At 45.2% G+C, this 15366-nt stretch overlaps 1 protein-coding gene across 6 annotated transcripts in view; it reads right to left on the bottom strand.

The window, feature by feature from the left end:
• Positions 1–15366, bottom strand: part of EVA1A (eva-1 homolog A, regulator of programmed cell death) — a 56728-nt gene that overhangs the window by 18539 nt on the left and 22823 nt on the right. For 2 of the 6 annotated variants that reach the window (XM_062209735.1, XM_062209739.1), the window contains exons 2-3: positions 9480–9602; positions 1014–1183 (exon numbers count right to left, since the gene is read on the bottom strand). In XM_062209735.1, coding sequence (XP_062065719.1) covers positions 1014–1113 — 100 coding nt within the window. In that variant the 5' untranslated portion in view covers positions 1114–1183; positions 9480–9602. Of the gene's footprint in view, positions 1–1013; positions 1184–1459; positions 1601–9346; positions 9450–9479; positions 9603–10086; positions 10362–15366 lie in introns of those variants that run through there. The other 4 variants (XM_062209738.1, XM_062209740.1, XM_062209737.1 and 1 more) reach the window with 4 other exon arrangements.

A 15366-nucleotide genomic window follows, 5' to 3' on the forward strand; every position in this document is an offset into this window, starting at 1 on the left:
CAAACAGGGTGAGGAGCTGACCAATGATCTGAGCCTTTGCTGATCCAAGAAGGCACGACCCTGATCTTGGCCACTGCACATGACCCTGCCAGGTAAGGCCAGCCAGTTAAGCCCTGAGAAGCCCTCCTTTTTGAAATCAGGTGACACACCATCCACGGCCCCCTCACAAAGAGAAGCCACGAGCTGCCTTTAGCCTCAAGCCTTCAAATAGAAATGTCAGGTTATGTGTCTTAACTCTGAAGTCACCACATATCAACACTGGCTAGAGAAATAAAAAATAAAACCACTCCTTGTGCACAGGAAATCTAATCAGAACCTCAGTCACTTCCTTTTCATATGACAGCCCCTGACATCAGACAAAACAAAACAACAGCAAACTATCAAAAAATTGAAAGCTCAGTCAAGCAGCAAAGGAACAGTTTGGTCACTCAAACCACCAAGCATTTCCAGGTATGTTCAAGTGGTCCCTTTCTTGTGAACAACATTGGTTCTTAGGAGATGATCTGGAGAAGAAAGTCATCTTTCTAAAGAGTACAACATATCCAGGGAAGGGACAAATATCAGATTCTCCCAGACTCATACCTTCTGTCTCCACTGCTCCCAGAAGGTTACCAGACACCCCAGAGGGTCCCCCAGACAACATACACACACGTATACACACACACGCACACACACACACGCAAATGGTGTGGGGTTGAGAACTGCGCAGAAATAACCAGGCCCTTCCCTCTTCCAGTTAACACACGATGACAGAAGCCAACAGTAGCCCCAGGCTATTTCAGTTACTCACTGAGCCCAAAGGAAACCAAACCTCTTCAGCAAGATAAAGTTCTTAGAATTCTTCATCTGCCAAATGAGAGGATGCCAAGCTTAACTCCCAAGCAGAGGAAGGTTCATCTCAAAACTCAGCATGGCAAAGAGTGGCTAGGATAACACAGAGTGTCTGTCCTAGCACAAGGCCAGAAGATGGCCACCCAGGAGACAGCTCAGGGTGACCGGCATCAGGCACCTACCTGAGACAAACGAATAGGTGGCAAGGATGTTGCTGAGCAGAGCCATCTCCACGTGCTCTGAGGTCGCCGGCTCTGTGCTGGGGCTGATGGGCAGCTTCATGGGGCATCCAGAGGAGCCCTCCTGTGATGCTTGGGCTCAATCAACACGGCCACTCTCCCTCTCTTCTCTTCTGTTTGGGCACACAAAGTGAGGATGAGACACATTTTGCTTTCTCAAGGCTGTAATCCAGGTAGCTGAGGCTTAAGAACAAAAGGCCGAGTTCTTAAGTGCCAGCCAACTTTCCCAGCCAGGGGAACCCAAAGATCTGAGGTTTTGTCCCCTTTGCTAATTGAGCTTCTTGACTTTCAAGGAAGCAGCAGCTCCTTCCATCTGTTTTCCCTGGCCTTTCTCCTCTCCCTTCCCCATCTTTTCCCAGCTCCCCACTGTAATGCCTCCCTTACTTTACCTGGTACTCCCTGGTCCACCTGCAAGGCATTGGAGCACACAGGGTTCAAATCTTCACCATCTTAATCACTGGGTTTCAACACTAAGCCACGGTGCTCTCCTCTCCTGTTCTGCTTTCCCTGGAGCCTACACCGAGGGCAGTGGTGTACCTTGATCAGGTTGCCTCATCCCTAAGGTCACCAAATGTGCGTCCTTGGCAATGAGTCAGAGCTGCCTATCCCAGAACTGCTAGCATAGCCAGAAGAATTTGGGAGTTCAAGCCTGCTCCCTGCCCCCAGATCCATGAGTTCCCTGCTGACTGTAACAAGCCAACCATACACACACCCAACATGGTTCATAGACTGCTCTCCGACAGAGCAGTCCCATCAGGGGTCAGAACAGGGGCTCAGAATCCCAGTGTCAGTGGTACCACCTCTGGCAGGAGGAGGACATCCTCTCCTAGCTGCTGCTGTGGCTCTGACCCAGTGGCATTGTGCAGCGAAGGCTTCACTGAGAGCCCCTGAGGACGGAGGGTGTGACATGGCAAAGACCCAGTGACTCACATTCAGAGCTACCATGAGCTGAAGGCAGGAACTGAGTCACTGGCTGTGCAGGGATGTCGCACTTGGGGGAAAGCTAGAGAGGCAGAAGGCTGCAGGCCTTGGAGGAGAAGAAACTCTGGTTTCAGTGGGTCATAGACCTCAGGAACGCAGATCACATTCAGAGAGCCCAGAGAAATGCAGTTGCACCAAGTGGATGGAATAGGTTACAATGGAAGAGACACCTCTCCATCTGGTGGATTCCAGCAGCCTTCAGAGAAGAGCAAAGTGAGAAACAATGGACCAACTCACAGATAAGACAGGAACAACCACCAGGTCCTGAGAACAGCCAGAGGCCCTGGGAGTGGGAGCTTCCAGGGATCTGAGATGGGGCTGGCCAGTATGGGGCTCAGGGGTCCCCTGAGCCTCTGAGCCAGAGAACGGAGTCTTCTCCAACAGCCGTTTGAGTTCTTAAAAGGTGACAACTGTATGATACAGGTGAGGAGTTGGAATTAATTTCCTAAGGACTTCAGGACCCAGGAAGAAAATGAAGTTACTGGAATATGGCTGACTATGTAGTGAGACAAGGCTGTTTCAGATCCATCCCCTCCTACCTTCCTCCACAGCACAAATCTCATCACTTCGTTTCTGGGAGTTTGCAACTACGTTCTACCCAGCCTTTCTGCTGATACCTTCTTCCTGCTCAACCTAGTAGCCATTCTCACTAACAGCGCTGTCTTCCTATAGTTCAACTCTGATGACATCACTCCACAGCCCAACCCTTCAGGCCTCATTAAACCTCTCAACACAGATCTACTTTCACAATATTTGATCCCTGCCTTAGCTCTTACTCTATCTGCTACCCAAGTCTAGATTCAGACATGCACACAGCAATACACGCACACTTAAGGCTCCAGCAACTCCAGATGACTGACTCAGTCCCCCAAATACACAACTCTCTTTCATTTCTCTGTGCTTTTGATCATGTTCTTCCCCTTCATCTGTCTGGCAAATGTTTCCTTTAAGAGAAAATTCAAAAGTTCTATGGCAGTCTCAAAATCCAATGACTCAGAAACAGAAAACTCTATACTAAAATATGGAATCTCAACTGATCCCAAATAGCCAAAACAATCTTGAAATTCTGAAGAAGATCAAGGTCAGAGGTCTCCCTCTTCCTGATTTAAAAACCTGTTAGAAAGCTACAGTAATCAAAGCAACATGAGACTTGCAGAAATCAGGCCCAAGGAACAATGAGATAGAATAAAAAGCCTGCAAAAAACCATCGTACATATATTTTTTCAAATGATTTTCAACAAAGAACCCAAGATTCTTCAGTGGAGAAAACCTGCCTTTTGATACCATAGGAAAAATAACTCAGGGGCCAGTGTTGGAGCACAGCAGGTTAAGCTGCCACCTGACATGTCAGCATCCCATTATGAGCACTGCTTCAAGTCCTGCTCCCTGCTAATGTGCCTGGGGAAGCAGAAGATGACCCACCCACCTGGGCCCCTGTCATCCATGTGAGAGTCCCAGACAGAATTCCAAGCTCCTGGCTTTGGCCTGGACCAGCCCAGGTCATTGCAGCCATTTGGGGAGTGAACCAGCAGATAGAAGAACTCTTCCTCTCTGTGTCTATCCATCTCTCTATCTCTCCCTCTACTTTTCCAATAAATAAATCTTTAAAACAACTCAAAACGTACCAAAGGCTTAAATGTAACAGGTGAAACTTATACAACTGTTAGAGGAAAACAGGGCTAAAGCTTCCTGACACTGTATTTGGCAATGATTGATTAGATGCGACACTAAAACCAAAGTCAATAAAAGTTTAAAAGGGGGGTTCCACTAAATTAAAAACTTCCATGCATTAAAGAATATAATTAGCAAAGTGAAAAGGAAACCTACAGAATGTAAGAAAAAAATCTACAAATCCTGTGTCTTGATATCTGCAATATATATGAATCAACAAAAAATGATTAAAAATGAGCAAAGGATTTGAGCAGATATTTCTCCAAAGACACACAAACACAAATAGTAAGCATTGAATAGATGCTCAACATCAGCAATCATTAAAGAAATGCTAATCAAAATCATAATGAGATACTACCTCACATCCATTAGGATGGCTACCATCAAAGAAACAGAAAATAATAAATGTTGGAGAGGGTTTAGAGAAATTTGACCTCTTGTACATTCCTGGTGAGAAGGTAAACTTATGTAGCCACTACTGGAAATAATATAGCTGCTCTAAATATTTTAAAATATAATTACTGTGTGGCTCAGCGATTCCACTTCTGGGTATACACTGTAAAGAATTAAGAGACAGCGAATAGACACCCACGTTCAGAGTGGCATTACGTACAACTGCCAGAAGGCAGAAGCTACTCAAGTGTCCATCTACAGCTGAACGGATAAACAAAATGTTTGTTGCATACAATGGAACACTGCCTTAGAAAGTAAGGAAATTCTGGCCGGCGCTGCGGCTCACTTGGCTAATCCTCCACCTGCGACACCGGCACCCCGGGTTCTAGTCCCGGTTGGCGCATCGGATTCTGTCCTGGTTGCTCCTCTTCCAGTCCAGCTCTCTGCTGTGGCCCGGGAAAGGCAGTGGAGGATGGCCCAAGTGCTTGGGCCCTGCACCGCATGGGAGACCAGGAGGAAACACCTGGCTCCTGGCTTCAGATCAGCACAGCATGCCGGCCGCAGCAGCCATTTTGGGGGTGAACCAACGGAAGGAAGACCTTTCTCTCTGTCTCTCTCTCTCTCTCACTGTCTAACTCTGCCTGTCAAAAAAAAAAAAAAAAAAGAAAGGAAGGAAATTCTGACATAGGCTACAACATGGGCAACACTTGAGGACATTATGCTAAGTGGTATGACTCGGCTAGAACTGGACAAATATTGTATGCTTCCACATATATGAAGTATACTGAGCAGTCAAACTCAAAGATCAGAAGGCAGAACAGTGTGCATCAGGGGCTGAAGGAAGGGAACAATGAAGAGTTACTGTTTAATGGGCACAGGGTACAAAGTTTCAGTTTTGCAAGATGAAAACAATTCTGGACATGGACAGTGGTAACAGTTGTATAATAATGCAAATATACTTAATGCTACTGAACTGTTCATTTAAAAATAGTTAATAAGATAAATTTCCATTATGTGCATTTTGCTAAAATTTTAAGAATTAATAATAATAATAATAATAAGGTGCTGGTAATGCACAATAGTAAATTTTGCAGGTTATTTAGAGAACTCTATACTCAAAGTTTGATATTAAGTTAACAAGAATGGTGGCAGAGTTACCTGTTATTGGTATTAAAGTTGAAAACAATAAAATTCAAACTCATATTACATAAGATTATGGTTTGCTTTTTAAGTAAAAAGTACTATCTCACTTATTTAAAAACTGAATAGTAAATAAGTATAATTGATTACATTTATAGGTTAACAGAAGAACATTATCGCCCAATAGATACAGAAATGTATTTTTGCAAATGTAATGAAAATTCACAATTTTTTTTAAAAAGGCTGGAGCGGGAGTTTAGCCTGGCTTTTAAGACACCAGCACCGCGCACCTGAGTTTGATGCTCTGCTCCAGCTCCTGACTCCAGGTTCCTGCCAAGGAAGACTCAGAAAGGCAGCAGTGATGGCTCAAGTAGTTGGGTTCCTGTCACCTGTGTGGGAGACCTAGGTGACATTCCTGTCTTCTGACTGTCTTGGCCCAGCCCTGGCTGTTGAGGGCATTTGGGGAGTGAACAAGTAAATAGGAGATTCTCTCTCCCTCTCCCCCCACCACCCTCCTCCCTACCTCTCAAATGAAAAAAAGTTAATGATGGTGAAGCTCCCCATGAGCTCTCCAGATGCCTCTCTTTGGCTAGCAAAGTATCCAAATGTTCTTCTAATATTGCACCTGTGATATTACAATTGGAATGATCAGTTTATATGTTCTAGCTCCTAAACTGAAGTGGCATCCTATAAATTCTTATTGTCCAAGCACCTAGTATGGTGCCTGCTAAAAGGAGGTTCTCATTAAGTGCTGGCTGGATGGCTGCATGTTCAGATGGACAAACAGAGGACAGATGGAGGAATGGATGGATGCATGAGAAGAGCAATCAGGCATGAGGCTTGTGTGCATAAGTCTTAGAGAATGTTTCTAACAAGTCTGAGGGTGAGCCATCTTGGAAATGGAAGGGACAGCACACTGGAGTGGCTGTGATTGGGGACACCAAGCAGAGCACTTCCTCAGGACTGTGCAAGGACCACATGCAAGACAGAGCTTTACTCTGACACAGACACTCTTACCACAAGTCTTATCATGCCCCAGTGCCAATGGTAAAGGTTGCAGGAGTCAGGGAAAGACAAAAAGGACAAAGAAGGCAGGACATTCTTAACAAAGACAACCTCTGGATGGCTCATTCTAGAGTAACTTGTATACATGGCGCAAAGGTCAGCACGTCTTTTCTGTAAGGGGCTAAGAATAAATATTTTAGGCTTTGACAGACATACAGTATCTGTTACAACTGCTCAAGTTTATCACTGAGGTACAAAATCAACCATCAGTGAATGGGAGTATCTGCATTCCAATATAAGTTTTTTAAAAATTGTTATTTATTTCGAAAGTCAGAGTTATACACACACACACACAGAGAGAGAGAGAGAGAGAGAGTTAGTTTTCCACCCACTGGTTCACTCCCCAGATGGCCACAATGGCAAGGGCTGGGCCAGGCCAAAGCCAGGAGCCAGGAGCTCCTTCCAGATCTCCCATGTAGGTGCAGGGGCCCAAGCACTTGGGCCATTTTCTGCTGCTTTCCCAGGCACATTAGCAGGGAGATGGATCAGAAGTGGAGCAGTTGGGACATGAACCAGCACATATGGGATGCTGGCATTGGAGGTAGCAACTTTACCAGCTATGCCACAATGCTGGTCCCTCCAATAAAATTTGATTTCCAGAACCAGACAGTGGCCTCGCGTTGGCCAATGGGCCACATCTGCGGACTTTCCACCTTGATCCTTGATACTCCAAGTAAATCCAAGGACCAGCAACAACATCAGCATTATACTGGCACTTATTAGATCTGCATAAACTTGGGCATGAGACTAACTGAATCAGAATCTCATTTCCCAGGAGTTCCAGTCCAGTTTGAGAAGTGCTCTGCACAACCTTCCTGACCCCTTTCAGCATGGGTGCTAAGACACTGTCAACACACAGGCTCAGGAATATTTCACTTAGTGCCATCTTTACAAATCTGATATGGGCCAGTAGGGACTCTCTCATATACTTCAGTTCTCCAAGCAGTTAGAGTCCCTTGTGAGGCACCAGGCCACAGGGCAGGACTTGATAGATGATAATCTGTTCAGAGCAGCTACCAATGAGACAAGGTCTACAGAAGTTACAAAAGCAATGAACCCCAGAGCCAATCTACTCTCAAATTCTGCTCCCTATGCCTTCCCTTAACAAGGATGGAACATCTTCAAGTAGCTCTGAAAACCTTTTCCCCCCAAGATTTATTTATTTGAAAGGTAGAGTTGGCGGGGGGGGGGGGAATAGAGAGAGAGAAAGAGAGATCTTTATCCATTGGTTCCCTTCCCAAATGGCTGCAACAGCCAGGGCTAAGCCAGACCAAAGCCAGGAGCCTGGAGCTTCTTCCAAGTCTCCTAAGTGAGTGTCAGGTACTCAGACCATATGCTTCTACTTCTTCCCAGGTGCATTAGCAGGGAGCTGGATTAGAAGTAGAGCAGCCGGAACATAAACCAGCACCCATATGGGATGCCGGCATCACAGGTGGTGGAGGCTTTACCTGCTACACCACAACACCAGCTCCACTGACCACCTTTTACTGGATGTTTGCCATACAATTTCTCAGTCTCCTACCAACATAAAGGGAAAACGCATGAAGTCTCCACTCCCATGTGCAATTGTGTACTCTGCATCTCAGGGAAGCTCTCCATCACCGATTAGCTCCTTGAACACTGGCTCACAACCTGAAGTTGTTTTTCCCCCCCAGGGATCAATTGACAATATCTAGAGACATTTTTGGTTCTCCCACTACAGTGGGGAATGATACTGGCATCTAGTGGGTAGGGGCCAAGGATGCCACTAAACATCCTGCAGTGCCCCAGACAGGCCCCCAGTCTGAAGAACTGTCCATTCCAAAGCATTTTCACAGTGTCCGGCCTGAGACACCTGCCTAGAACAAACATCACTAGTTCACCAACTAGCCTCAGCCACACTCAGGGCTTGTGGACCTTGTGTGCATCACCAGAAAGATGTCAAGGTGGGGGCTGCTGGGCAGCCCTCGGCACCTTGATCAGGCAAGCACAGGTACAAGCCCTGGACCAGCAGCTCAATATTCCCGATCACAGGAGCGACCTGCCCAGGCTCTGGGAGGATGACTCACAATAACTAGGCCCTCCAGAAGGCACACAGTACACCAACACATTTATTAATTTCTAGATGGAGAGCCACTTGGCACAAGATCTAGACTGGTTTCTCCTTTAGATACGTCAATCCCAAGGATTACGTTGGCAAGGACAGAATTATGACTTGGGAGCTAGATATTTATAGAGCTAGGGCTCTCTCCCAGCAAGAACTCATGGGATTAACCTTATCCCACTCTAGAGAAAAAAATCTTCTGTAGAAAACATTATGGGGGGGCTGGTGCTGTGGTGTAGCAGGTAAAGCCACTGCCTCCAGTGCCGGCATCCCATATGGGCAGCAGTTCAAGTCCTGGCTGCTCCACTTCTGATCCAGCTATCTGCTATGCCCGAGAAAGCAGTAGAGAATGTTTCAACTCCTTGGGCCCCTGTAACCATGTGGGAGACCCGGAAGAAGCTCCTGGCTCCTGGCTTCGGATTGGCGCAGTTACAACCATTGCAGCCATCTGGGGAGTGAACCAGCAGATGGAAGACCTCTCTCTCTTTCTCTACCTCTCTCTGTAACTCTTTCAAATAAAATAAATTTTAAAAAAAATTTTAATAAAAAAAAGAAAAAAAACATTAAGGGGCTAGTCTGCCAGCATCAGGCTACATTCTCTTTGGGTAGCACCTACCAATTCTTACAAATCTTTCATTCATTTATGGCCCAAAGGTCCTTCACCTATTACTGATGAATGGCAGTCAATGGGCAGGAGCCAGCTTCTTTAGGGAAGAATCTTGTTTTCCTGACCACACGCTGGTCTCCTGATGAAGATGGCAATAAAGCCTGTCTTGTGAACATCATCTCTCAGACTGAATGGCTAATAGCACTGCATGGTATCTTACTTTCACTAGCTTCCATTTTCCAGGTAAATCATTCTCAGTGTTGCAAATCCATATTCTCCCCAGGCGTTTGAGCCTGCCCATTTACATTGAGTGACAAAGTTTAAAATGCAAGATACCTGGCGATGTCCATTTCATTTCATATATATTTCAGTAGAAGTAATGGGCGTCCTCTGGGAAGCCTGCATACGGGTGACTATATCTTGTTATATAGTACTCAGCGGGTGGAAATCTCATTATCTCGTTAGCTACCTGTGCAGAAGTGTGCTGTCAGGAGCAGAGACGTATCTGGTAGGAAGAGTTCATCCCTGAAGATGTTGGGCTCAGAAAGCAGAGGTTCTAAGACTTGGCTGGCCCCAGTTGGCGTCTGAGATTCTGAAAGAAAAAAGAAGCAACAGAGAGAACATCACATACCCAGGACAGCCCAACACGTCATGGACCAAGTGGCACCAGGAACCCAACAGAGAAGCCTTGGTGGCGTGTGTGGATCTTTAGAGAGATGAATAGCACCCCCAGAGATGAGAAATCCCTTTGCCAGAGTTTGTTCTAGAATTTGGATCAGACAGTCTGAAAAATCAAGCTCCCAAGGTCATAAAAGAAAGGAAGCAAGAGGAAAAAGATCAAAGACACCTGCTTCCTCTTCGCTTCCAACAGCCAAAGCCTACAAAACTGCTACAGTAGGACACTCTGGCCCAGCCCCTTGTCAGTGAAGTTTACAGGGCAGCCTCTCTGGACCAGGGAGGGAGGAAATTTGGTTCCCAAACAATGAGGCTCAGATGGGCCATGAACTGAAGTCTGACGCAGCTCTGTGTGGGCACTAAAAACCTGGAAATGCTGACGTGTGGATTCCCATAGGTACCTTCCACGCACAAGAAGCAAGTCCTCTGTGCAACCCACTAGGAAGCTCCCTCCTGCTGCCAGCTTCATTGCAGAGTTTGTAGTTAGAATGAAGTCAGTCACTGAGCTCCCAGAGCACTGAGCAGCCCCTGCTCCATACGGACGCACTCATTCGGTTGTCACCGCTGTATCCTGCCAACTCCCATAGCACTACTGACGTCTGTCTGTGCCTTTATGGATACTTGTCTCAGCTGCTTCTGCCCCATAAAGGATTTATGGTTCCTCCTTCTCTGTGTTTTACTGGTCAAGAAATTAAGAACAAAAAAGAAAAGGAAATTCAAAGTGCTGGATTAGTGCTTTACAGACCAACGTACCAAAGAGCAGAAGCAGGTCTTTGAGGCCCATGAACTTCCACTCTGCACCCGTGAGAAATGTCAAGGGCTGAATACAAGGCGATCACACAGAGTCAGATGGCAAAAAGCTTGAGTGCAAAGACAGCTCCCTCATGACAGACGAGGCAGAGGATACACAAGGCCCCCGAGAAATGACTGCAGAGAGAAACCCTGATTTTCTCCATGGGACTGATAAGCACTCTATGTGACACATTGAACATGCTAGCCTGCCAGTCACTGGTTTGCTTTGCTCCAGTAATCTTCCCCTCCAAGCTACCAGGGCCCAGGCCAGCACCGGGAAAGGCCCCTCCATCTCCGAAGCCTGGGCTGAGAACTCCTCAAGAGCAGGGACCACGTCTGAACTCCTCTTTGTTCCCAGAGCCTCCCACAGGAAGTGCACACAGCTAATTCGCAGTGACTTGGATAAATGACTCACCCAGAAATCCCACTCTTCAATCAGAAACTTCTCTCCTATTTCTCCCACGCCTGGAATCAAAGTAAACACGCTCCAACCTCTCAGACAGCTAGCTTCTCCTCCTCTCCACGCTCACCACGTCCAAGCTTTCATCCTCGATGTGTTTCCCATGTGCAGCCTGTGCTGGCTACCACAGCTACACCTCTGTTCTTACCAGGGCCCTTCTGCTTCCCTCCTTCCACCCCAAGTCTAACTCACAAACCCCTCAACCCTCCCCAACTTGCTCTCCAGCCCACAGTCCAACTGCTTCTGAAAGGAAAAAATAAAATCATTTTATTTTTTATTTATGTGCTTACATCACTGTAAATGTTTCATTCACAAACTCAATCAATTGAGGCTTTGACATCCCTGATGTCACTTTCTCATTCCGTAGAGAAAACCTATCAAATCTCTGCTTGCTTTTTCAGGCTCACCTGTCTATCCTCGCCTCTTCCAAGCTTCCCACTTCCCAGAAAATAAAGGACACTCTACGTGAACTATAACTTCCTTTCCTTCGACCTCAGTCTGACCTTCACCATCCTGTGCTTTTGATCAAATATTTATTCTTTCTTCCTACAACACATAGTTCCACGAATAACTGACTCTTATTTCACTTTTCCTTTTTTTACTGATCTGCATGTAGCTTCATAAATGGGTAGGCAGATGCATGGTTGGATAGATGGATGGGTGGGTGGATGGACAGATAGGTAGATGTTATGAATATATGGATATTATATACATGTATAATTCTCTCTCAAACTTTCTCAGTATCTCCCTTTACCCTCACTTTCTCCCCTGTCCCTTGATGTGTGTGTACATAAACATATACATGAATATTCATATGGATATATACGTCTCTGTGTATTATATGTGCGTATATGTACCTTTGTCCTTTCCAAACTACAATCTCAATCTTCGTATCTATTCACTCTCTATAAATTTATTTAATTACCCCCTCTTAAATAATCTCCCATTTGCTCCATTTCCCCTGTAGTTCCATGTCACTCACTCTCCTTCCCTTCACTGCCAAACATCTTCATAGAAACTTACACTTCCTCTTTTCATTTCTTCCATCATTCAGTCTTTGCCCTGAAAAAAATCCGGCCTTGTATCCTGTCTATGAAAGAATCGTCAGTAGGGTGGCCGAGTTGAGACAATCAGGTCTACAAGCACCCAGCTGTCGGGGATCTCACATCACATCCTCCACAGATGCTGGTTAGCGCAGTGCCTGGCATGTAAGTTTTTTAAAACACATTCTGTCAAGGTAAAGGGAAGCTAGATGTGTGGGCTAAAACTGCTGACACAGGATTTAAAACAGAATCAATAGGTGTTGAACCATCTGTCGCATAATGCCTGAAACTCCAGCAAGGAAATTTGTCTTGATCGGAACACTGAGCCACGCTACAGAATCAGAGTTCAGACCTGGTATGGGCCCCATCAAGACTCACGTGACCACAGACCACAGAAATCCCAGTGCTATTACAGCAGAGATGGGACACGAAGAACGGGACTAGGCAGAGGTCAGTCCTAGGAATGGCACACCATTAACACACTGCAGTACGCTCTAGCCTGGAGGCAGACTACCTTCCTATACGAGGCAGGGCCTGCTTGTCAATAAATATTTGCTAAGCCCCACTAGAACCATTTATTCAGCAAAGCAGTCTACTGCTCCCAAGAGACAGAAAATGCCTTGAAGGAAAGTCTATGTCTTAGTCACCTCTGTGTCCAGTGCTTGACTCATATTAAGTGCTTTCTTTGAATGAGTAAAATACAGAAAGGAATAAATATGGTCAGCAAAAGATATTTGCAACCCTACTTACAATGCAAACAGAATAAACTGTAAAAGGAATGCAAATTAAGTAGTATGGGGCATTTGGGAAAGAGTAGTTAATTCCAATAATAGGGTAGCAATAGTGAGAACCCATGAAGACTTCAGAGAGGTAGCATTCAAATTGAACGTTGAACTACTGAGTATTAATTTAATACCTAATTATACTAACAGCTCACATTTGCCAAGACCTTCCTTTATAACCAGGCAATTTGATAAAGGTTTTATGCAGATATTTAATTTAAGCCTCTTAACAATCTTGTGAGGTGAGTGCTACTATCTCCCTTTTTAGAAGGTAAAACTGAGGCATGGAAAGTTAAAGTTATCCAAGATCACAGTTTGCAAATGTTGGAGTTTGAATTTTTTTAAAATGATTTATTTATTTATTTGAAAGGCAGAGCAATAAAGAGGGCAAGAGAGAACAAGGGAGAGAGGGAGGGAAGAAGAAAAGGAGAGGGAGAGGGAGAGACAGAGACAGAGATATAGAGAGAGACATCTTCCATCCACTAGTTCACTCTCCAAATGGCCACAAGGGCATGGGCTGGGCCAAGCAAAAGCCAGGAGGCAGAATCTCCATCTGGGTCTCCTATGTGGGTGGCAAGGGCCCAAGTACTTGCACCATCTTCCACTACCTTCACAGATGTATTAGCAGGCGTCTGAATAAGAAGTGAGACTGCCAGGGCTCAAACTGGCACTCTGATATGGGATGCTGGCATTGTGGGCAGCAGGTTAGCTCACTGTGACACAACGCCTGCCCCTAACATTGCAATTTAAATTTAAGCATCCCAACTCCAGTGCTTTTAACTTATAGACTACACTTGCCAAGAGTAAAGAAAGGCACTGAAGACAGAAGAAAGAATATGAGCTAAAATATTGGGACATCTGGAGCAAAGAGCTGAACAAAAGGACTCAATAAAAATTGAAGATGGAGGGGCTGGGGCTGGTGCTGTGGTGAAGCAGGTAAAGCCACAGTCTGCAGTGCCAGCAACCCATATGGGTGCTGGTTTGAGACACGGCTGCTCCACTTCTGATCCAACTCTGCTATGGCCTGAGAAAGAAGTAGAAGATGGCCCAAGTTCTTGGGCCCCTGCACCCACGTGGGAGAGCCAGAAGAAGCTCCTGGGTCCTGGATTCAGACTGGTCCAGCTCTGGCCGTTGAGGCCATTTGGGGAGCAAACCAGTGGATGGAAGATTCTCTCTGACTCTGCTCTGTCTCTTTCTAATTTGCCTTTCAAATATATAAATATATCTTCATTTAAATATATCTTCATTTAAAAAATGAAGATGGAAAGGACAGAATTGGATCTTGGAGAATTTGTAGTGCCTTACAGAGGTTAAACTTAATTTTATGGGCAATAAATAATATCAACAGGAGAAAGACATGGTCAGTTCTGCATTCTACAAAGAAAAGGCTGGGACTGGCACTGTGATATAGTTGGTAAAGATGCCATCTGCAGTGCTGGCATCCCATATAGGTGCTGGTTCAAGTACTCACTGCTCCACTTTCGATCCACCTCCTTGCTAATGTGCCTGAGAAAGCAGTGGAAGATGGCTCAAGTACTTAAGCCCCTGCACCCATGTGGGAGACCTGGAAGAAGCTCCTGGCTCCTGGCTTTTAGATCAGCCAAGTTCTACTGCGGCCATTTGCAGAGTGAACCAGCAGATGGAAGATCTAGCTCTTTCTCTGTCTCTTGTCTCCCTCTGTTTCTCTGTCTGTCTCTCTTTCTCCCATCTCTGTAATTCTGCCTTTCAAATAAATAAATAAATCTTTAAAAAAATAACTACAGACAAATCAAAATGCAATTCTAAAAAATATTCATATAACCCAATGAAGGGAAGAAACAGAAAACAAAAACAAACAAAAAAACACAAAAGGAACAGAGGACAAAAATCAAAATGGCAAACTTAGGTACTAACATATCAGTAATTACATTTAATGTCAATTATCTAAATATAGCAATTAGCTATTGGCAAAGGCAATTAAAAAATCATGACTCGGGGGCCAGCACTGTGGCATAACAGGTTAAGCTGCCATCTGCAATGCCAGCAACCTGTAAGTGTGCCATTTTTATTCCTGCTGCTCCACTTCCAATCCAGTTCCCTGCTAATGTACCTAGGAAAGCAGCAGAGGATGGCCCAAGTCCTTGGGCCCCTGCACCCACACAGAAGACCCAGAAGAAGCTCCTGGCTTTGGCCTAGCTGAGCCCTGGCCATTGAGGCCATTTGGAGAGTGAACCAGTGGATCAAAGATCTCTTTCTCTCTCTCCCTCTCTCTGTAATTCTGCCTTTCAAATAAATAAATATTTTTTTAAAAAAGGATACTGGACCACTACCTCATACTGGATACAAAAATTAACTTAATATGGATTACCAAAGACCTAATTAAAGCCATTAAAACTATAAACTCTTAGAAGAAAATTTTAAAAAAGCACGACTTGGGTTGGACATCTGGCCTAGTAGTTAAATGCCAGTTAAGATGCTCACATCCTGTATGAGAGAACCACACTTCAATTCCAGAGTACTAAGCTCTGACTCCAGATTACAACCTTCTGCTAGTGCACACCCTGAGAGAGAGTAATAATGGTTCAAGTAATTGAGAGTAAGTGTGAGGAATCAGCCTACCCAATT

Source organism: Lepus europaeus, chromosome 13, assembly GCF_033115175.1.
Source record: "Lepus europaeus isolate LE1 chromosome 13, mLepTim1.pri, whole genome shotgun sequence".
NCBI classification, from domain to species: domain Eukaryota; kingdom Metazoa; phylum Chordata; class Mammalia; order Lagomorpha; family Leporidae; genus Lepus; species Lepus europaeus.